The following is a 24,834-nucleotide window of genomic DNA, read 5'->3' as shown; positions in this document are numbered from 1 at the left end:
ATTTTCTGTTTGTAGATAGATTTTCTTTTTTTTGTCCCTTCTCAAAATTGAGATTGGCATATACTTCAATATTCTGTAGTTTTGTGTACAGAGTACAGAGCACATGTTACTGATATTTTATTAGATTTCAACAAGTTTGTTTTGATTATATTAGATAGCTAGCCATGTAATTAATAGTGGCTAATTACGGCAATGTAAAGGTTGTTAACCCCCTCAAAGTCAATGTATCGTTGTCAATTTCATACTATGAAACACTTAAATTTTCATACTGACATACTGTACCACGTATTTTGCCGTTAACTAATTAATGCTGGTTTTAACAAGCAAATTAGTTGTTTTTTTTATTGTAATTATGACAATACAAATTTACTTTGCTTAAATTTGTAAACTCAATGGCAAATTTTGTGAGCAATGGCAGATTTTGCCCAAAAATGAGGGGCCAAAGTTTGAAAACTCAAGGTTTTAATAAGTCGATGTATTTAATTATTATTTATCAATATTTTATATGTATATTTTAACTTATATAAGTAATGATTTTCATAAAAAAATTCATAAAAAAATTATCAGGGGCTTAACCGCTAATGCCCTCGCTTAAAAGTCCTCCCTTGTTTATAGTTTAAAAGACACAATATTTAAGGTAACATGAAAATTCAGAGTAACAATATCAAAAGGTAGTGTACAATAAATTTATTGTACACTAAGATAACTTTTAACCATTTTTTTGTAACTTTAACCTAGTTTTGATTAACTTTTATATTAGTAAAAAAAAAGTTGATAGGTAAATATTTTAAAGGGTTAAATTATTAGTGATTTTGAAGAAATAAGTTTTACTAAAATGAAAATTTTTATCAATAAAAACTACGGAGTAGATAACTTTTACATATATATAAGCTTAACTTTTAAGCATTTTGAAGTAACTTTTACTCTGGTGTACAATATTTATTGTACACCCCTTGTAAATAAGAATTTGTTAACAATAAGGAGACCTGAAAATTCTGAGTATGAAGTACTAAGATCTTTGCTGTTTTTTTTGCGGACAACATTTGTCTCATGCAAGTGATGCAAGACTTTCAACTGCAATCCCATCTATATTTGTCCCATCAATAACTTAACACCCAGATGTTCAGAAATTAAATTTAAAATGCTGAATTAGTCTGCTTGCAGTAGTGTATAATTTTGGCATCCTGAGAAGCTGAATCAATAATTCTCCAAGAAATTATTTCCTTGTAAGGTAGAAATTAACTCCTTTTTTCGAATCCAGGATCGCCAATCAAAACTTACAGAGGTGCTGAATTAATTATCATGCTCATTAGTACAGAAATTACAATTGTGTCGACCTTGGTCTCTGCCTTAGGAGGTCTATTTTGTGTTAGCAATCTAATACACAACGTAAATTTGTAGTTCACTAATCACTGATATATAGCAATCTAATACACATTGTATGACATTGATACTTTCAATTTGATCATACATCTCGAATTCATCATTAGACCAGTTACGTTCCTACTTGTAAGATAGTGGACCAGACCTTGACACAGCAAACCTGGGAAGAGGACTAGGCCCTGTGCTTCCTGAATTTGATCCTTCATTGAGCTTCACCTTACGATTAGAACTGTAATCTAAAGGCCCAGAACCTCTACGGTTTCTCCGATCATTGCTTTGGGTACTTCCACTATCAGCATCATAAAATTGGCTTGAAGATTGTTTGAAATAACCTAATTGATCAGAGTACGGCTGAGTTGAATCATTTCTGTGGTGGTGTCGGAATGCAGGAGAATTATTCATGAGTGAAACTCCGGGTGAGCTGCGAGGTGATGATTGACTTCGTAAAGTCAATGGCAACGAAGAAGAATTCCCGTAGTATTGATTATATAATGATCGAATTATGGAATATGGGATACAGCCTTCCAGTGAGCTTCTTGGGAGATGAGGAGATATTTCACACAGCTGATCTACAAATACAAGTTTGGGCGCTAGATCAGATCTGCAAATGCAAAACAACAAGTATCAATCAACAATGTTTAATTTTCTAGCTTAATTGACTCGCATGAGAGGACTCGAAGTTATGCAAGCTGAGTTTGCCAGGCAATTGTAGGCAAGTGCTATATCACTTTTGAGATTTTTTTCTCAAGTCATTCGACTGGTACAGCAATTCCGATACAGCAATGAAACTTTCAATTTCATCAAAAATAAGCAGGATTGAGAGGTTTACTAGTGCCACCCTGAAAAGTTGATATTCCAATATGACATGGTAAACTTTTTGTAACTAGAAAGGCCCTGGACCATATAAGCATCTAATTCGTAGGATGGAATTACTTTCCTTTCGTTCTTTTTAGTTTTCCTTTTCACATAGATTATTTTAAGATTGCAGAGGTAAGATTCGTCAAGAAGTCAACTACCAGCAGATTGAACTACCATTCCAAGTATAGAACTCAGGTCAATAGTACAACCTCCTTGGGATGACTGCTAGTGATAGAGATGGAGCAAATCCCTCCAGTTTTTTAGCATCCCCGAATCCCCAAAAGCAATAACAGGTTATCAGAGTCACTGTATTTCCAAATTATGGTATTACTATGGCTTTCATCTAATTACAAAATATAGGTTCATCAGTTCTTATCCCAGGTTGGTTGATGGCTACAATTCGGCTGACAAAGCTCCTATCTGACTTCAGAAACACGGAAGCATGCATTTACTTTTAAGGACATGCAGATATTCTACAACTGAGCTACTTAAACACAAATTTATGAAGAGATCCAGAAATACTGAAATGAGAATTGACAGAATCAACCAAGATTAGAATAGGACGCACGGAAAGTAAGATTCATTTGTTAATTTACACAAAGACCCAACAGAAAAGTAGTATTATGATCAGACCTGTTAGCTTCATGCCAGCAGTCCAGGATGATCCCAGTAGACATTTTTACAAAAAGAAGTAAAGTAGACTTGGCACTTGCTTCAGCTGTTAATGAGCTCTGCATTTGATTTTGCAGATTCTCATCAACATGACCATTTGCCAGCTGATTTTCCTTCTCCATTCTGACATACTCGTTTCCAGCAATCACTGCGTTTATGCATCTGTAGAACAAAGTCATGCACTATAAGAAAGAGACAAACGCATTATTTTCTGGCTTTACAAAATGATTTATGTAGAGAAGAAAGACAGTAGCATTCGAACTACCCCTCAATCAGCATAGAACACAGAAAAACAGACCAACTAAAAGGATCCAATAAGAATGCGCGTCACAAGGAGAAAAGATGACCGAACTTTTCTAAATGCTCAAAAGGGTAGTTATAGTGCTCTGTTTCTGTATGTATACCTTGCCAAGCAATTGATGTTATTATTGAAACCACCTGTATCAACATTGAAAGTTGTTGTACTCCATACATTTGATGACATGAAAGCGGAAAATAAATATGGCAACAAGTTCCATGAATTGTCATTTCCGACTCCCACGTCTTCCATTATTGATCTGACAAATTCTGTATCATGATCATTCATGACGCCTATACTATTTACCACCTCTTTCGTCCTCCTGATATCCTTCTTTTCTGGAACTTCCTTAGGCAAATGTGGCATGACTCCTTCCAGTAAAGAATATATCAAAGGTGCATCTTCCTTGAGCACATCACCAGCAGCTTCTGAAATAAGCTGATCAAAGGCCAGGGCTTGTCCTGCTTGAATACAAAATTCAACCACTGTGTCCAAGTCTACAATCTGCTTTGTGTTAGCATCACTTTCTATGCGATCACCAGCGTGTAAGCTTCCTGCGATAGCCTCCAAAATATCACGATTTGACCGTAATGAAGTGCCAATGCAATTTAGAAGGGCAGCAGTGTGCTCTTTCATCATTCGCTTCAACCTGTCGACCCCATAACCACCAAATAGGCGAACGAAAGCTTGCAGTTCCTTAGTGTCACTTACAGATTCAGCAAAGTATCCACCTATGGGTCTTGTGCTTCTAAAACATTTGTGGGAAGGCACGAATAGGACGCCAGCCCCTGATACATCTTTGACAATGTTTTCAACATACCAGTTGCAGATGGTTTCAATGGCTAACCCTGTATGTTGATTAATGGGTTTGTCAAACAAATGAAGGGAAGATACTGGCCCAGTGAAGGCTTCTACCAGTAAAACTTCTCGGATACCATGAGTCAGATCCATGCTGACGTGCTGCTCTGCAAGATGGATAATACTCATCTGTCTGCGAACTAGAGATTCCAGGACAGAAGGTCGCTGAAGGTCATTATCCGTCTTAAGCACAGAAAGCAGTCTTCTTCTAAAGTTCCCAAGGATGCATTCTCTCATGTACTGCATTTTTAAGAGAAGAAGTCAAATTTGCAGCAGACAAAGACCCCACAAAGGATGTGCATACAGCAATCATCAGTAAGGTTTCCACCAAAGCAAGGAAAGATCAAATATACGCAGATATTTCATATGATAATGAGTGATCGTGTTCTTGTTAATTCATGCAATTAATTCTTTTAAATTACTTAATATGTGGCCTTCAAAATGCATTTTTCAGAAGACATCTTATCCTTTCTTAAACAGGAATGCAAGACTTCAGATGTAAAAGGGAACTTTTTGAAAACTTTCCAAATTGAAGTTTAAAAGAGAAAGTGAGTCACCCTGAAGTGTAACGTTTATAATAGGAGGAAAGATGGATCCTAGAAGCAATCTCCGACCCACATGTAAACGTGAGATAGACATGCCTAGAAATATAAAACAGACTACACTTCTAACATATGCAACAGACTGAGTAATAAATAAATAAAATAGATCCCCGTGCCTTGAGCAAACAGATGATTTACCTCTCTCAAAACAAATACATGGTTCAATACACAAATGGGCTCCATATCATTTAGAACAGAGCAGAGATTTGTCAACCTCTGCATGGCAGCTTCTAACCTGATACAGAAGAAATTAGATATTGCAGCTCTGTTGTTAAGAATTATGAATACTGCACGAAAGAAACCTTACATTTTAATAGAGTTATTATTTTCAGGATAACTCTCCTGGCCCGGCATTCCAGGTAATCCTCTAGGGGATTTGGTTCCTGGATTAGAATGCCTTGAGGCAGAATTCAGGAAGACCGCTGCTTGCTCTGGAAGCAGCTGAAATATAAAAAACCAAAATCATGTTACAAGGAACTTCTTCAGAAAAATTATAAGTAATTTACTGTCTGATCCCAACCTGCATCTCTAGAGAACCAAATCCTCCTTCAGAATCAAGAATATTGATTAAACCTTCCAGTCCACCCATGATAGACTCAATCAGAGACTCAACATAAAGAACTGCATCCCGTCCAACTTTAGTAACCTGAATTCCAGAAAAAACAATGTTATTTTTTACTCAATACAGTTCTAGACTTCTAGTTACATCAACCCACAAACTAGACAACCAGAGTCTAGATCTATGTTAAAGTTCTGAAGGCCACGAATCCACATCATGATATCTGGATTTCCAAAAAGTTTTGTTTTCAAATGAAAAAGGACTTATAGTCAAGAATTTGAAAGTACAGAATTCTACACATTTGATAGGCATCATCAGTGGCTAAGTTCAGGGAGGGGGTTGGGGCAGTTCACCCTCATACAAGTCCACTGATCTGGGGATCACGACATAACCATGGGGGCAGACGGCCTAAGCCAGTCCAATTTTCGGTTCCGCGGGACCAGGGAATGACCCACGAGAGATCAGTCTACCCTAATACCTGGGGGAGCCTCATTAGAATGAGCTTTAATTGATTATCGTAATTAATGTTGATTAACACTAACCTTCAATAGACTGAGTTAAAATAATCAATCTTTAATTAACTTTCAAATAGCTTGTATGTTACTGAAACTCACTATGAAATGTTAACATTCCGAAACTTGAAATGAACTAAACTATGTACATGTAGCCATGTAGGCGTCATCCATCGTCTATAGGTAAAGCAGCCAAAACGAGTTTAGATAGCTAAAGTTTGCGTTGGGATAACTTGCCAATCTACTAATCTACTTAAAATAATCAATCTTTAATTAACTTTCTAATAATCAATCTTTCCCTCAATGCTCCCAGAAATGACAATCTTAGTCCCAAAAATCTCCAATAAAATATGAAGGCAAGTCTAAGACAAAGAAGCTGAACACACCAAAAATCTATGCCATAAAAAAAACTAAAAAAGTCAGTCTCACAATAAGTAAACTGACGCTAAATAATATATTATGTAGTTTAAGAAGCATGACGTTTTAAGTAATTACTGTTCACCAAATATGTTACCCACTCATAATATGATTATATGATAGGTTTGATTATGTATTTATGTTATGTTGAAAGAATACTTGTTAAACTTAAAAAATACAAATGAGGCTTAAACCCGGTAATGTTAATTTTTGAAGAAATTCACCCTGAGTTGGCCGCTATCTGTTCTCATCTGTTACAAGCTGTTTCCGGACGACACAACTGCTCTGGAATTATTTCTATGCCACTATCAGGTGTACGGCGTCTACCACCCTTTAAACAACCTATTCCAAACTTCGAAGGACACATCTAAATAGCTTATTTTAAATATGTTATTAGAGAGAATTAGAGAAACACCCGAAGTCTATAAGAAAGGCTCTCACTGAACAAGTCTCCCTTATTGGCACCAAACATTATCCCTTATATAAACATAAGATTCACGACGAGCAGGAAAGTAATTTATACTTCATGTCAAAGGAGAAATTCTATGTCAGTAGTATACCTCCTCAGGAACAATGTGAGAAGCACACTCTGGGAAACTGCTTGCAACACCTAACCACGCACAACAGTGTTGAGGACGTCCTTCAGGACCAAACATGGTGTTCCTGAAAACCTGTATTTTTAGCAGATTGGTCTTAGTATTGTAATTTAGCACCATGGCTTACAAAGATTCAACCAGCAGACAACAAAAAGTTATAGTTTCTAATTTCTTAAGCAAATAGTTCTTTTTATGTGCAAACTTTTCTGAAAAAACTTTTGCCATTTTCCTCAAAATTAAGTGAGAACTCACCGATGTGAGATGTTGATGATAAAAATACAGTTTCTTGAGGCTTCCATGCTTTGCAAGCTGTAATTCAAGTTCATCAATACATCTGCACGGGAAAAATTCAGGTGTATAAGATGTTCTTGCACATTGCACATTGTGTAGCATAGTGAACATCTCCACAGAAGGTCTACACGTGCTCCATATACGGAGTAATCCTCAATTACCCTTTTCTATTAGAAATGAGTTTCAGTAAAAAGAACCATATACATATTTTTTTTTAAAAAGAGCGTATAAAACCAGATTTTGATTTGAAACAACAAAACTACTTGATAAACCAACATAAATCCGAAGTAGAAATCCTCTCAAGACAAGCTATAGCATGCTCCAAAAATAAGCAAATAAAATAATTTGTTCAGGTTGACTGCCTTTACTCATTTTTCCAAAGATTATAATAACCAACACAAGTTAGACGTACCCAAATCCCTCATTCACTCCCAAATGTTGTGACCACTATCACAAACCTGTAACTAAGCACTATTAAGCAGAGGTGACTTGGTCTCATAATAGTTGTCGCATAAAACAAATTGTGAATGCTCTCTTGCCTTTAGTATCAATAGCAAATCAAAACAAGAGTTCAATGAATTTTTCTGATATTTCCTTAACAGTCTGCAATAAATATAAGATTTCCATGGACTTTTAACATTGCCTTTAGTATGTGAAACAACTGTTTTTCAGGTATCTCCCGCTAGGTTGCACGGAAATGGAAAACGAAAACGGATACGTGGAAACTGAAATTTTCTAAATTATGAAATACGGGGACACGGGAATTTAAAATATTTGTATTTTTTAAAATATCAAATTATGAAAAAAATTCAAAAAATTATTATAAAGTAAAGAAGAAAAGATTAAAATAAATTTAAAGAAAAATTATGTGTTCATTATCAAATTTGTACACAGCTAATGCTTCCTACTAGTCAATTAATGATTTAATTGCCATTTATATACTTGGCCGGGCCCAAATTTGTAGCCCATTCTTGTATAGGCTATACAACTAATGCAAGTAGGAAATAACTGTTTATTTTCTTCTACGTTGCTTCCTAGTTCCTGCCACCACCTAATTTCTCAAGAATAAGCTAACTTCCTCCCCACATGAGGCAGAATTCAAGTAATCAAGACTCAAGACTGAAGACTCTGCAATTCAGTTTGCATACTTATTGAACTGAACTTCCAGTTAGCCCTTGAAGTTGGCACAATTCATTTCATGCAGGGGAACGCCAAGCCTCTGAGATAACTTTAGTGGCTTAGGAAAAAATTTGTTTAATAGGATCCAAGATGTCAGATCTTTTTTTTTATAAAATCAAATATGTCAAACCTATCTACCGAGAATGGACCAAACTTATCTGAGCTGTCAAACAGAAGGAGAAGAGATGGGTTATCATCCAAATGTCTATCAAACATACTTCTGACTGATGGTAATTTTTAAATTTCCGATAAAGTGCATGCATAGTCAGGAAACAGTAGGTAGCATGGCAGGCAGTGGCGGTGCCAGAAATTTCCTGTTAAGGGTTCGGAGTTTGCAAAAAAAAAAAACTGTTAATTGATCGGAGTTTTCAAAAAAAAAAAAAAAACTAATTGATAAAAAAAAGGAACCTAAACTACTGAGCTTTTACAAAAAAATCATTGAGTACAAAGGATACACAAAGAACAATGACTATAAAAAAAATAGAGAAGAAAAGAAAAACAAAGAAAAATAATTATAAAAAAATAGAAACACAAAAAAAAATAACTATAAAAAAATAGAAAAATAAAGAACAATTACTATAAAAAGAATAGAAAAACAATAACTATAAAGAAACAGAAATAAAAATACAACAAAGAACAATAAATAAATAAAAGTAGAAAAAGAAAAGAATTTGGCTCAGGGGTCATAAAAATAGAACAAAGAACAATAAATATGAAAAAAAAGTAGAAAAAGAAATGAGTTTGGTACAAGATTTGATCCGCGTTGAACCTTTTGTTTTTTTTGTTTTTTTTTCAGATTTACAAAATCCAGTAGGGGTAACTTTTCTAATGCCAGTGATTGATTCTCCTGCCAGTAGGGGAAAAGCTCTGTCAAGAGAAATAGACATCTGACTCTTTCAAACCTGTACTATTAGCTCTGACAGCTATGTATGGTGAAGGTCTACAACCATAATTTTCTGCGAAGAATTAATTTTCTTTGAAATGGACTACGGGCAAGATCTCTCGACTAGAAATGGAAAGTTGATAGACCCTTGCTACATAAAACTAGGGACCTCCAGGTAAGCCATCTTGTAAGAGGAATTAGAGGATACCTTACTTAACAGCAGGGTCAATAGTACTTTAAAAGGAACACTACAGTTTTTAACCAGCAGGAAAGAGCAAACATCCCCCTTCAATTATCCAAAAACTTCATCAGTGGGTCCCGAAATACTAGATATTCAGGCACGATCCTATGCTGCTCTGAGCAGGATGGGATGGCAAGATCGCACATTAATAAATAAGCAAACTAGAGGTATTTTTCTCTTGTAACTATATGCTCCCATAGTCCCATGGTACTACTGCGCAATTTAGATGGTGGACAAGGGTGCACAGTAAGCATTGTGCACCCAAAAAACACAAGTGCTTGTCGAAAAGAACATGACATTATAATAAAAGAACATGTGTATGTTTTTTATTTGTAGCAATAATAAAATAAATAAATAAGTATATCCTATGTTCCTTTTCACAATGACATGTTCTTCTACATAAGAACTTGTTCTTTCGGTGCACAATAGGCACTGTGCACTCTAGTCCATAGTCCACTAGTCCGCCAAAACTAGAAGGCCCCTCAGTCCTCACGCTTTTGAAATGAAATTTTCCTCCATACAAAGCAGGACTGCAATTTGGGAGTGGCGTTTTGAATATTTCCTGTTCTCTGAATTTTGAAATTTTCTGTCAAGTTACTCAGGTAGCTTATTGTAAATGCTAATCAAGTCCTCTGTTATTTTGGACAAAAACAAAATTCTTAAGCAGCCAAAAACATGCAAAAAGAAAAGGGAAATATGTGTTTTTCATATTATTATCAAACACTTCATCTCGTATAATTGGTTGTCATTTTACCATCGCAGCGTAGACTTAAATCACAATTATTGAAACATTGGTAATTACCTGGACCAGTTATATGCAGCATTCCCTTCTGCTAGTAAGCCTTCCTTGCCAGTGGAAACAGTAGCTTTTTCCAGATGTCTAATATTAATGGATGACCGAGAGGAAGTGACAATCATCAATACTGACAACCAATCTTTACGAAAATCCTGAAAGAAATACAGAGCAGGTAAAGAAACAGCAAGGAAATCGTGGCAAAGATATAAAATATCATGTAGATCAATCCAGTTCACATGGAACAATAGAATCAAAGAAAGAGTATAATCTTCTTGCACAGCACATTACATAAAAAAAGAACATGATTAAGAGACTGCAATCGACCACGAAGCAAAGATAAAATGGCCTACATGGGAATGCAAGATTGTGGAAGCTGGTTAGCAAACAATATTGTCATGCTACTTAGTCCTCAAGTAACTTTTTGGTGACTTAAAATCTGAAGCATGCATTAACTTGATGAAATAAAGTTCATAATTCATAGATTTATCTCCTTCATCCAAGCAATAATTTCTTTTATTGGCATGGTAACATTAATAACCTTTAAGTAAAGAAGCACACTGATCAGCTGAAATAAAGAGGACAAAAGGAGGAAAAGATATCCTCTAAAAAGAAGCCAAAACTACATATTATCCCAGTTTCTTTGAACCTCTCCAATCGAGTAACTTTTAAAGGCCCCAGCTGCCTCAGCCAATAACGAAGCTAAATAAGTGATTTTGTCCAATAACAATTGAAATACAAAGATTCCGTCAGAAAAGACTCTTGAAATCTGGTCCAGCCACACACACCACATGATAGCCACAAAAGCATCATGCGCTAACAACTTCTTTTCGTTACCCTTACCAGACCCTCGAAATCTAATATGCAGCCTGTCCACAACCCCCAAAGAGAAAACACAAGATGCCTCATGCAACGAAAAGCCTCCTTCGCAGGAAACTTGTCACAGCAAAATATAAAGTACACGTGAACAAGACTCACTAGCAGCTCGAACAAAGCATACAGGCCTTCGCTTTTGAAGCACACCATTAGTATTAATCCTACAGAATGCCAAAGTCCACATAATAACCCCTCACTTTAAGAGGAACTCTGGCCTTCCAAATCAAGCTTACAGCTGGAAAAGCGGGAAACTGAGGGGGTCGAGTGAAGCAACAAAGAAACGATTTACAAAAGAGCCTAACGACTGGCCCATCCACACCCTAGAATCCACCACTGCTGTTTATTGAAAATTCAAAACCTCCACTAACAAAGAAAGCTCCTCTAACTCCCTATCGTGTAGTGGAAGAAAGTCACCATAGCAAATAAACTAGGAGTCAGTTAGACAAACTTTATACTGTAAAGTCTTCAAGAACAACTCGTTTATAAACTGAGCTTCAAAGTTGTTCAAACTCGGCTCATTTATTAATTAGCCAAGCTCGAGCTGATTACTTAGATTCTCGGTTCATTACAATACTACTCTTATAGACTTTAGTCTTATATATATACGAATTTGATTTGTTTAGGGGGGCTTATTTTATTTTGTTGACTTAGCCCTTTAGTCTGTAACTAATAAATAAAAATAATAATAATCATAATCACATTCCTAGCCGAACCTTTTACCATCCATTTTACTATCCATTAATTTTCCTTAATAAAATCTTTTACGATCATAATTATATTTGGTTATTTACAGATTGAATAAAAGAGAACATGTCACATGGATGAAGTCTGATAGTCTGGACCAAGAAGTACAAGATTATGTGGTGAAAAGAAGATTTGTAGATGATACAATGTATAGCTGGCAAAATGATTATGCGAAGATCAAACAAGGACAGCATAATACACGAGCTATAGCAATCGATGACCTCTCGTGAATTGAACAAAATTTTCAAGATAAGTATTATTATTGGGTGAGTCTAAGCTAAAGCATAGACACTAATTAAATAAGATATGAATGAATATGTAGTTTGATGAAGCAGACATATAAACAAAGAATAAAAGACCCAGAGAAAAAATAAGGTAAATATTAAGGGGAGGGGAGGAAAATAAATCAATCTAGCTTCTCGGATTTCTTACAGATAGGTCACAAGTGATAGCAGAGATATCTTCACCCTGTGGTTTTGGAATCTTCTCCAGGTGCTGAAGAATCTTCTGAAGAAGTCCTTTTAAATTTGCATCAAGATCAAGTGCCACCATTCCTGGAGTTCCCAGCAAAAATCGAATTCTACCGGCACAGGATGACAGATAGGATAGTGAATAACATCTGACAGCTGCATTCAATCATGAAGAAAATTTTATCAAAACAGTCATGGAAAAACATTACAGATGACTTGTTACAAAATCTTATACCCTTCATGTGCTCATTTCCAGATTTACACTGTGTTTGGATAGGAAGATTAGGAGGAAAAGTAAGGGATACATTTTCCCTTATTTGGATAAGACGTAGGGGAAGGATAGGGAAGGGAATTGGAGGGATCCGTTCTCCTTCCCTTTTTAATAATTCAATCCCTCCACTGTTGGAAAGATTTGGAAGGAAAATGGACGCTCACTCCTTCCTACCCCTCACCTCCCTTTCTCTTCCCTCTTTCCCCCTCCCCTCCATTTCCAAATACGCTAACTGAACAAAGTGTCAAGTTAGAAGTTCCACTTGTATTAAAAAAAAGTTAGAAGAAAAGAAGTATTGTCTACAAAACCTCAACAATATTAAACCCACTGGTTAAAAGGAATATTTAAGATGATCCATTGATTATTAAAAATCAGATATTTAAAAATGAAAATCAAGTCTTATCATTCTAAGCTAATTGTCAGAAACTTAGAACCATTTTTAAGATGACATTCCACTAGTATTCATAATTCCATATACCCACAATTGATTTTATATTTTATCATAGCTAATGCCAAAGCCCACAATTGATTTTTTTTTTTTTTAATCATAGCTAATGACGAAATTCCTCAATGAAATTAAAGTCACGTTTGTATAACACAAAACTGAAGGTGGGCCAACCTGCAATGTACTTTCGCACTAGGCAGCAAAGACGGTCCATCCCATCCAATAAGAATCCAATAGTTGGATCACTTGGGTCCTGAAATCAAAATTGAAAGTCGCAAAGGAGAATAATATTCAGAAACGTGGAATTCAAACAGAAAGGGAATCCACTATAACATTTCAGATTAATAGCAGACTGTTGTTAAGTTAAAAGTCCTGAAACAATTTAACTACCTATTCTATTCATGCGCAGCTTTAAAAAAGAAATGAAATGAGGAGAGAGAGGGAATTCACTCACTATTTCCACGGGTAGTGTATGAGTAGTAGCTCTAGACTTTGATGACATAATTCCTACATGCTGAAAGTACCATATCACCTCGGATTGAGCTAACGCCAATGCTGAAAATACCATCTTAGAAATCACAGAGAAAGCAATGTCAAACAATGCATGAACCAAAGAGAGAAAATGATGAAATCAGCATCTTATAGTTTTAGGAGAGATGAAAAAAATATATACATTTAACATTTCCTAATTCTCTTAGCACAAAGTGGGGAATTGGGGACGTAGACAAAGAGATAGCAGGAGCACAGCTCATCAGAGAACGAAAGTTTAGCTTTAACCACCCACCCACCCCCCCCCCCCCCCCCACCCCCCTCCCCGGCGAGGGCCAAAACATTCAAACAAAAATCCTCTTTTAGTCCCCACTCGCAAGTCATAGGGAGAAGAATCTAAGTCAAAACTCAAACAACCATATAACAGAGTGGTGTTACTTGATGATTCCTATCGCCTATTTGATAACCAGGTGAAAAGGTTAATGACCAGTCTGGTTCAGTTGTCAGATCCAAATAGTTTCAACTCTTGCTTCTAGGAAATTAAGAACCACCTTAGAGGCATCAAATTAATTGCTGGAAGTACCTGAATATTGGGAGCCAGTAAACTAGGCTGGTCAGTAAAAAAGAGCACCATTCTTCCAATTTCTTGCTTTAGTAGTATTCTCCTTTCATGGTGTATAGCATCACAACATAACAATGCTTGTTCATGCACTTCACTAGAAATAGAGTGACACAGTCACGTACATATTAGTCCATGATATATAAACAAGTATCAGTAAAGCTTATTAATAGACATTCTGAAGACAAATTAAAGCAATCCAGTTTGTGCGTTCTTTCACTACAAGTCTACAAGCATGCTGGAGATAAATTCCGAAATATAATGTCCTTTGGCCTTCACCCACTTAGCAAGAATGATGACAACAAAACGTAACGGAAGATTCTAAAAAGCAGGACTCCTGTATCTTTCCGTTTTGAAGTATAGCGAACATTATCACACAAAGTCACCAAAACATGCAAAGTAAGCTTGAGAAAAACTACTCCTTTCAATAAAAACCTAACCTACAGTTTTATGGTTTGAAGAAGAATACTATGACCCAAAAACAAATTCACTTGAACATGGAAAACCTGGTAACAAATCATGTTTTTGATGTTAGCTGAAGCTAATACTTGTTTATGTACAAAATATTATTGCTTAACAGAATTTCTAGGAGCCACCAACGGCCCAAAACAAGAAAACTCAACCAAAGGGGGGGATATAGTCTCTTCACCTTGCTATAAAAACATTCTTAGAAATTATCTTTAAGAAGTTACGTGTATGTAAACATTCTTAGAAATTATCTTTAAGAAGTTACGTGTATGTATATCGTGCAATTCTAGAATGACATGTGTACTTACTGATAAAGAACACTTCATTCATCATGAAACTTAAATACAGGTAGGAATGTCCGAGAAACTATGAATTATGAAAGCAGAAAAGAACTTTACAATATGTTTGGATAGCAATCATGGACGGAAAGAGAGAAAGGAAACGGAGTTGAGGGGAAGGAAGGAGTGAGCTTGCATTTTCTTTCAAATCTATCAAATATTGAAAGAACTGGTTTATTAAAATGGGAAGGCAAAAGATCCCTCCTATTCTCAACACTTCCCCCCACCCCCACCCCAAGTCATATCCAAATAAGGGAAATGAATCTCTCATTTTCTCTTCCCCCCTTTCCCTAAACCCCGCTAGTCTCATAACCGTCATTGAGCATCTAACAAAAAATTTCTTGGGGACGCTAGAAATACTGAAGACACCTAATTTATGGTCTGGTCATTTCTTTCCAACCAAATCACCCACATAACAAAACAAAACAAAAAAAAAAAACAGCTGATCAACACAGCACCTTCTGCCCTTGTTACTCCCCAAACTCCCTTAAGCTATCGCCATTTTCTTGAAATTGAATCTTTCTTAGGAAGCCCGAGATAGATGACTCCTGTGCACTATATATCACAAACTACTACTTGAGTAGGCTTACAATTGAGGAAATACTGATTTAGCGAAAATATTTTTGCCTGTTCCAAAGCAGCTCTAGGAGAAACGGGCATTGTTGCTGTAGTGACAAGTTATATGATATGAATGGAAAGAAATTAGTCTCCGTGGAGCTCCAGATATTCTATTGTGCAGAAGATAGTACGAGTTAGTTTGGTTCAACAAATTGGAATGGAACGGATTGTAAACCAATACCAGGGAGGTATGGATTGGCATCCCCATTCCTAAGTAGTTGTGTTTGGTTCGCTTTGGAACGGATTCTATAATCCTATACCCATTGTTTGGTTCATTTTAGAGATGGATTATGTATCATGTACTACTACTTCATAATAAATCAAATTATAAGCAATATACTTATTATTTTATTCATATTATTATCAAAAGAAAATTGCATTCTGTTGAATTAATTTGATTATCAAAAAAAAAAAAAAATTGCATTATGTCCATTTTCGATGGAGCCAATGATTCATTTGTTCTTTTGGCTGTGGGATGTAGTGGACTAAATCAAAATGGCTCTTAAAACCTCTTCGCTTCCGTTCCATGAAGAAGATGATGGTCGTCCCACTTCTGGGTCAACTGGATACAACCTCTCTGCAATTGCAGGGGTAAGGTTGCGTACGTCCGACCCCCCTTACCCCGCTTCTTGCGGGAGCCTCTTTGAGGCAATGGGGTAAGGATAATGATAATGATAATGATGAATGCATTATGTCCAATTAAATTCATCCTAGAAAAAAAATTAAAAAACCAAATTTGCAAGGATTTAGCGGTTTAGCCGGTGATACTCTTGGAAAACAAAATATGCAGTTCTACTTTTCATTCCAGAAAACTTCAAAACTCTGCAATCCTACTTTTCAAATTTACATTGGAGATCAAGATGTATGATAGTGAGGAGTTTCATCAGCCAGTGCGCCTTCATCGATTACGCAGAGGAGATGGGTGGTCATTGATTATTGAAGGTCGAAGTTCGCCGGATTGAAGCTCAGCGATGAAGGTCGCCGGTGATGGTCGCCTTGAAGGTTGACGGTGATGCTCGTCGGATGGTGGGCGGCTGCTTTCTATCGCTCCTCCTTCCTTTGTAAGTTAGGGTTAGTAACTTGGGTGTTATGAATCTTAGGTTAAGAGGTGGGTATGGGATTCCAGAGGTATAGGGTGGAGGTAGAACCCCTTGGTATGAGACTCCATTCCAAAAAGACCCAACCAAACAATAAAATAGATGGAACGAATTCTAACTCCATTGCAATCCATTCCAAAATGGCCAACCAAACGACCCCTACAAGATATCAAGTATTGTGTGAAGCAAAGATTACAAAGCATGTTGTAGAAGAAAATTAGTCAGAAGGATGAAGACTAATTTCAGTCACTTTCTAACTAGCGCACCTGTTTGCTTTCAAAATTCAAGGTGTACATGGTACTCTTAAGATTTAAAATTTTATCAGCATTATCCCCATGGTTAATTGTCACGTTAGTATTTATGTTATTTCCCTTTTTTAAGTAATATGAGCCATTTATGCCTCCCACCCCTCTGATATATCGTTAACCCTCGTCGCCGATGCACCTCATTGCTCCTCCCTTTTTTGACGTCGTCCATCCTCTCTCTCCCCCCTGGTCGTCGCAGAACGCAGTGCCTCCCTCCTCTCTCCCTCCTCTCTGACCTTCCGCCTCACCTCCAACCTTGTTGTTGTTGGTTGTAGCACGGATAATAGTGTGCTTAGTACCTAGTACCTAATAGCATGCCTGTGCTCCACATCTGGTAATTTGCCTTCGCTCCTTCATTGCCACTTTTGCCAGATTGCTCATGTGTAAAGAGGAGAAATTTAGGTCCATGCCTCCATGGTGAGGATTGCACTCATCCATTTTCTATAAGATTAATCAATATTGAATGGAAATATCTAAACTTTGGATTACAACGAACTAAATTACATGTCTTGTTAATTGTTCTTTTAAACCTTTATATCTAATAGCTGTGAAATAAAATAGGCCAGGTTACATTTATGTACAGTATAAGAGAATAACAGATCAATGATGGAATTAAAACTCGGTTGTTCTGTGATAGATTTTGGATTTCCGTCTGCGAAACACTATTATGTAATACAGCAACAAGAATCATGTTTTTCTCCCCATGTCTTCCACGTAATGGTGACTCGCAGCGGCAGAATAATTTTTCCCATTACTTGCGTTCTTGTGTCTAAAATTGGCCAAAAGTATTTTAGTAATTAATTATGTAGTTTACGAAACTTGATATTTTAAGTGATTATTTGTTCTCCAAATATGTTACCCAGTCATATAATGGTACGTTTTGTTAAGTTTTGTTGAAAAAATGGTTTTTAAACCAAAAAGTGTAATCGAGGCTTAAACCCATTAATGTGAATTCTTTGAAGAAATTCACAATTTATCAGTTAAAAATCAACCGCGACAATCTGTTGCCGCAATTGCGAGTGCATCGTAATTTTCAACAGGAACAAACTCGTTGTTGTAATGGGGATACAGCTAAAATAGCCTCTTTCTAACTCAGCAGGCTGGTCCCTAGTCATCCCTTCTAATCCAACCCAGTGTTACGAGGAACATGGTACAGACCCCGCTCTGCGAACCGGTTTCATACGTGCCAAAATGTGGGTGGAAGGTAACCCAATTTGCTTAACCTTGCGACCCTACCCAACAAGACCCAAATCACTAAAGGTTTTCGCTCGACAGAAAAAGCCTATCAACTTTAGAAGAGAGAGGGAAGGGGACAAGGAGAAAGAAGGTATTGAAAACTGAGTTTCCACTTTTCTTTTGTCTTCATTTCGTTCTGAGGCATACCAGATTCACTACGGGTAGCTTTCTGCATTTACCAGTCTAGTTTCTTGGCATGTGTGGTTTTGAGAAGGTTATTTTTTTCATACTGGAATTTCTTACAAAATTACTCTACTGTGAATCTGTGATTACTAGGAATGATTGTGGTAAATATTTGGTATTTCTCTGGTGCATAAGATAAGATGATCTAAAGGTAGTTTCCCTTACAAAGAATTGATGATGTAGTTTAATGGTGAATATGATATTTGAATCTTTATTTTCAAGGGCACTTTTTCCTCTGCTCTATTTCTCCCTCTTTCTGTTCTTACAATGTCATATTTGTCTAGAAAGTAAATGAGAAGCAAAGGTTCTGTTCAGAGATTCAATATTGAAAAAATGAGTATGTGAAAATTCTGAAGCCTGGTTTATTGTGTTGATAAGTAAAGATTGAAGGAAGATGAACAGCCTCCAAAGATCAACACAAACAGCAAAGGTATGACCCTATGAGCCTATGTGCACATTATTTAACCACTCAGAAAATGTACCACAACTAAATTCGACAAAAGCAAATACTAACACATTCACAATTGCACACAAAGACATGTGCCTGCTGGCTAATTTAGCACATATAAGTTGATTAAATTTAATCCATATTATATGAAATGCTGCCTTTGTACCTTATCATCTTTTCAACCTGTTTTGCCACACTATATTCGAGGTCCGCTTCTTTCTGCTTTGTACGGCCAGCCTTTGCAATCTTCTTTGACTCCAATATGCGTGGCAAGACATATCGCTGATAATCCTCGTGCAACAGTATATGCTGCATTTTGATATCTATATCCTGATTAACTATCCACATAAACCTTCATCCATTTAAGAAAGCAAATGAAAACCTCACCTCATCTCTGAACAACGTTAGAACCAAGTTTTCCTTCAATACTACCTACAAATCACCATAAATGTCGTCACAAGGAAGAACTAACTGGAAAGAATCAGATATCAGATAAGCATGAGCCATACAAGCAAAAAGATCATTATGCTATCAAATGGTTCAGGCTTTAAAATGATCTCACAGATCAAACAGACAGGTAAAGGGAGGAAAACTGGAAAAGAGACGGACGTATGATCTGATAATTAAAATATTCTTCAGATTCGTGTTCTTTTCTTTTCTTCCAAACAATTGTCAAGTAGAAAGTTAAAACTGAAAAGAGCTCAGATATCGAATGTACCAAAGCAATGTCAATGCTGGTTACACGCAGAAGTTCATCGGGACAAACAAGATATCCAAGAAGCACCCATTCCCTGTAGGAAGTAACATTTGCTAGATCTTGAGCTCTCTGTAAAAAGAAAAATGAGGAAAGTAAAAGTGGCTACCTATTTCCAACATCCAAGACAAGACATTGCCAAAATCATAGATATAGATTGAACAATTTGTTGCTGTGGTGCAAATGCAAGCACATGCCAACGTGTAGTTCATCAATTTGATAGAAAACGAACAGTATTTTTTGAAAAGAACAGAACTTAAAAGATGGATCCAGCAGCCAGAAACTCATTCATATAAGTGTACTCCAACATTCGCAGATTGAATGAGAAGGCTTTGAGATTGTACAACAAAGTTCAAGACCAGAGGATGTGCAGTTACCATGGGATGAGCAGAATTTGTAAGTATGTCTGGATATCGAGGATGGAAAGGACTCAAAAAGCCCTCATTTCTAAGCTTCCGGGTATCTGATGATAGAAATATAACAGGTCCAACAGCCTCTAAAACCTGAAAAACAATAATAGATATTACTAACTAAATAGCTAACAAGACGCTACAAAAAATAAGCATATACTCATCAGAAAAGTTATTAACTGAAAGTCTTTTTTTGAGCAAATAAAAGGAAGAAACTACTGCATGATCCGCACATTCAATAGTTGCACTCTTCACTAAAACTCTAACGTCTTTCAACAACAGAAGTTTGCAGTAATGTAACAAACAATTTAAAGCCCAATAGAGTGCAGTACAGAAAAATAAGACCGTACAGCAGCATGCTAATACAATTTTAAAAATAAAAAATTATAAAACCCCTGTAGAGTGCGTCTACGAGATTAAATGAAGCAGCACTGAATCCCAAATACTAGTCAAAAGCATGTTTCTATAATTTTCTCAGAAATGCTCCAACACGGAAAGCGGGACAATGGCACCTTACATCAAACAACCAGTACCTATTATAGTTCTTCCATTCTTCAATAATGCATAGGGGGAATGCATACTTTTTCAGGAGTGGAGAGAGTTAAGAAGAGGAACTCAGGTGATGAAGAGTAGGAGAGATATTTGGAGAGAACCATTAGCCAAGTATAGTAATTAGTGCACACACTGACATTTACCTTCTTTAGGACCTTTTTTATCGAATTTTGGATTTTCGGTTGCCATAGGAAAAGAAGATGGAGGAAATTTTTGCAAATGGTTATACAATAAGTATGCCCTAGTAATTATTTTAGCAGTACAAGACAAGTTTAAGCAATACCACAAAATAATAATTCCATGCCTCTCACGATATATCCCTTTATAACAGCTGAAATTTTTTCTTGACTTGATCAAGATATTTCTTTGCATAATAAATTAGGTTAAGGATGTTTTATAACCTCTCCAATTCGTGGACTGACAAAATTTAAGTCCTCCTGAAGCCCCTTGACTGGTGGATCATACGAGTCTATGAACTGAACCAGCCTGTAATTCACAATAAATAGAAATAAAGAATCAGCTGCTTCAAGTACTTCGCCAGATTACTCAAAGAAAAAAAAAACATTGTGGAACTCTATGGGAAATATACTATGAAGTAAGAGTAACTAAACCCGAGTTCATCTCATGACATGATGATAAAAAAAAACTTGTCTCTGAATCCAGGATCAGATGTTGCAAGAGTCACCATTAACAAAGCATATCCATCACTCTAGAAAGGGGTTAAATAATTAATTAATGAAGACACATATACTACCTGCTATAAGGAAGTTTTCCATGAAAAGATTTCCAGCTTTCCCCCTTTAATAAATTGTGTGCTCAACAATCGATTTAAAGCCAAATCATAACCAGAATAACCAGGAGAATTAAACTTTAAACATATACTCCAGTGAAACATATAATATATTACTTTATCCTCTTTATACTTTGAAGCCTTCCTCACTAATTATCTGATTCAGGGATAACTTTCAATCTAGTAAATTAACTTATATCTGTCCAAATCTGTGTTTAGATATATAGCGTATTGGGCTTTTCTTTCCTTCAACTATTATTTAGAAGACTCCTAGTCCTTTTAGTTGTATAGTTGGTCTTTTGTGTGACACTTCACACGCTCAATAAATGGTGCGACATAATCAGTAACCACTAACCCCACATATAGATAGCAATTGATAAAACCATAACCACTTTGACAAGAAGTCAAACAAAAAACTATGAAATATATGAGACCCCGTCCTTCATCTAGATAAGTAAAGAGAGAAAAAATTCTACCTGTGGTAAAAATCACAATCACGGTCATTCCTCAAAATTCCATGTAAAAGGTTGTACATCTGCAGCATCATTTTCCCAGGTATCTGAGGTGAAAGCAACAACTATTTAGTACTGATACAAGAAGCACCTATTAAACTAAGAGACTTTTATTTAAAAGAAAAAAAAATTATAACAAACTTTTAGAGAAAAGAGGCCAAAACGAAGCACTTGCCTTCTCAGAAAATAGATTCACACGAACAAATGAACAAAATAGATCCATGAAAGCGTGCAGTATAAATGAGTTCTGATGAGGCTGCAAGAGAAATTTCCCAACTGATTAGAGATTTGATATAGAGATCAGTATGTCTTTAGTTCTTCCCAAGCTTCTTCATGGGTCCATATTTTCTCTGAGTGACTAATTTACAAATGAAAGAGAAAAAAGTGGGAGACTGCAAGCATTTAAACTATAGAAAAGGAAAATATAATAAATCAGTCATGCTATGTAAAATGGCAGGTTCACTAACACACCTCATAATTGTAAAATTCTGCATCGATTCCTTTTGCTGAAAAATACTACTCCTTCCGTCCCTTAAAGATTAGCCCACAAAAGAAATGTGACTTTTTAAAATTTTGGTTGGGTTGAATTGGTGGGAGAGAAAATTGGTAGGACCAAAAGTAGTGTTTTTGAGAGTAAAGGTATGGTTCCTTATGGCCATTCATGGTATGGGGAAAACTAAAGGGGATAGGGGACAAACCAAAAGGGAAACCGGGGCAATCTTTTAAGAGACAGAGGTAATAGTCAAGAAAAAGCCTGATCACTGATGTGAATATGCACTCATTTGTGTAAACGATATAATACAGACTATATAATTCTACTCCACTTGCATGTTAAAAAAAAATTAGAAAAATCATTCAGTAGCATCAACCAACTTGAAGGCCGGAGCTTATTTCTGATTAATTGCACGAAACATGGCAGCGGAATTCAGGAAGTCAACCAGAATAGACAAAAAAAATGCCTTCAATTCAGAAAACTAACAAAGAAATATAAAGTCACAATGTTGAGATACTAGACAAGATGCCCCAAACATTTGTCACATTAACACCTCGAAAAAAAATCCCCCACGCCCCCCCCCCCCCCCCCCCCCCCCCCCCCCCCCCCTGTCCCCCAACATATTTAAAAAAAGGTAAGGAAAATAGGATTTGGAAAGGAGAAATAATTTTAATACTCACCAATAGGGTAATCACTGTGCTGCTTAAATCCAATAATAGGCGTAATGCTTGTTCTCGAAATGCCATCAAATCAAGAAGCAACTGAAGGGATTAAATAAAGTCAATCACCAAGTACACCAATTATAACATGACTTACATAAAATTGTTTATAGCAACATCCGAGATGCCATTGCAAGAAAACAATCACAAAGAAAATTACTTCCTCAAAATGTACCATAAATGAAAACTAAGAACGTGACACGAAGGCAGTGGCGTTGCAGCAAGATTCATGCACACTAAATGCACTTCCGTTTCTGATGGAACTATAAGATTCACTATTCTTGATTTTGGATTAAAATGAAGCATAGAATAGATCAAAACGACTCATTACATTATTATAATGTGAATAGCATCTCCACTATTTCAAGGGTAGAGCTAAGTTTATCCAGCCCTTCTAACTTGCCCTCCACTAGAGCCTCTTTTAGAGGCATTGAGATAGCGTTGGCGTTGTTATGTTCAGAATAATACTAATTGCATGGGAAAGATGCATGAATAAGAACATAAGAAGTTGAAAAGTGAAAACCAGCAAGATACCAAGATGACCAATGAAGTTCAAACCTGAACCCACGGCTCCAAATTCTGGAGATAAACCTCTGCACCATCTGTTAAAGAATCAAAAGCAACTTTGTCAACCTGCACCAATACCAATCCAAAAACTATCAGTAACCAAACTTTTATAAGACAAAACAATAAATAAACAAAGGTCAGAACCATGCTTACACGCTCAAGTTGTAATCTGCTGGTATGCTCCGGGAACTTCCTTGCGACCAATGTACATATCTTTGGAAAATTAGGAATCACACTAGCTTTCCAAAAAGACTCGGAGAACAAATGATTGACAGGATCCGGATGATCTAAAACTTGATTGAGTCTATACATTTTTGCCTTGAGACCTTCCCCGACCTCAGTGAGTTGTACAACATATTGTATATTCAAACCTTTCGTAGACCCTCCCGAACTCTGTGCAGTCTGAGCTTGACCTTCTGGTCCCATACTCTTATAGCTTCTTAACGACATCGGAGAAGCCATTTCAAAACTCGATAACTAGGGTATGGTTCCAGACAAGTCCCGGAACTTATTGTAAGATCAGATCAACTGCAAATTTCTACCAAATGTAATTAAGCATCGAGGTCTCCACGAAAAGTATCATCAGGATAATTGTTTAGGCACTATATCAAATTCAGCATATTATCATCGTAATCTTAAATTCAAACGCAATATCAGGAAATGTGATACCGCCGGAAACAAAACCTAAGCAATAATCGATGTATCAAACGCGCAATAATTTTCAGTATTGCAATGCAAAGTTCACAATTTCAATTAACACAAATTACTTCAATTTACAAAATTCAAGCAAGATCAAGGAAAATTGAAGAAATTTCGCAAGTACATAAACAACAAAACCTCAGATTACAACATTTTCACACACACACAAAGTAAAGCATTCAAAAGTACAATTTAGCTTGAATAAAATCAGCACAAAATAGCAACTAATTTCAAAATTTGTTCATCATCAAATTAGCTGAAATCAGCAAACACTAAAATTGAATTACTAGTAGAGTAATTGAATTAGCTTACATTCCCAATTTTGCCCCGAAAAAATGTGACTGCAAGGAAGATTAGCTGTGAAGAAGACGAGCAGGTCGAGCATCCAAAGAAGAGAAAATGTGAAGTTCGTTGAATAAGTTGATTAACCTTGAAGATTTGCCAGCTTTGGTGGTAGCAGTTGAAAGGATTTGTTAGAGTGCTGCTATTAAATTTGGTGGTACCATTTTGAAATTTGCTAAGAAGGAAAGGAGTTATTCCACTAAAAAATAAATAATAAAAAATAAAGAATTTGTTATGAAACGAAGAG

At 36.2% G+C, this 24,834-nt stretch overlaps 1 protein-coding gene across 1 annotated transcript; it reads right to left on the bottom strand.

Moving 5' to 3' along the window:
• Positions 1 to 1,289: 1,289 nt before the first annotated feature.
• LOC110783761 (protein NAP1) lies at positions 1,290 to 24,769 on the bottom strand. Its single transcript, XM_021988133.2, has 24 exons — positions 24,558 to 24,769; positions 23,700 to 24,074; positions 23,538 to 23,612; positions 22,941 to 23,021; positions 21,943 to 22,023; positions 21,732 to 21,814; positions 20,867 to 20,951; positions 19,881 to 20,006; positions 19,468 to 19,575; positions 19,137 to 19,181; positions 18,916 to 19,058; positions 14,021 to 14,153; positions 13,403 to 13,516; positions 13,123 to 13,201; positions 12,195 to 12,388; positions 10,152 to 10,297; positions 7,008 to 7,089; positions 6,720 to 6,830; positions 5,192 to 5,317; positions 4,979 to 5,112; positions 4,810 to 4,906; positions 3,318 to 4,309; positions 2,875 to 3,075; positions 1,290 to 1,984 (listed from the first exon to the last, which is right to left on the bottom strand). The coding sequence occupies exons 2-24, from the start codon at positions 24,006 to 24,008 to the stop codon at positions 1,504 to 1,506; spliced, it is 4,026 nt and encodes a 1,341-aa protein (XP_021843825.2). The 5' UTR covers positions 24,009 to 24,074; positions 24,558 to 24,769; the 3' UTR covers positions 1,290 to 1,503.
• Positions 24,770 to 24,834: the final 65 nt, after the last annotated feature.

The sequence above is a fragment of the Spinacia oleracea genome, chromosome 4, assembly GCF_020520425.1.
Source record: "Spinacia oleracea cultivar Varoflay chromosome 4, BTI_SOV_V1, whole genome shotgun sequence".
NCBI lineage: Eukaryota > Viridiplantae > Streptophyta > Magnoliopsida > Caryophyllales > Amaranthaceae > Spinacia > Spinacia oleracea.
This window is presented reverse-complemented; position numbering and strand designations above follow the sequence as displayed.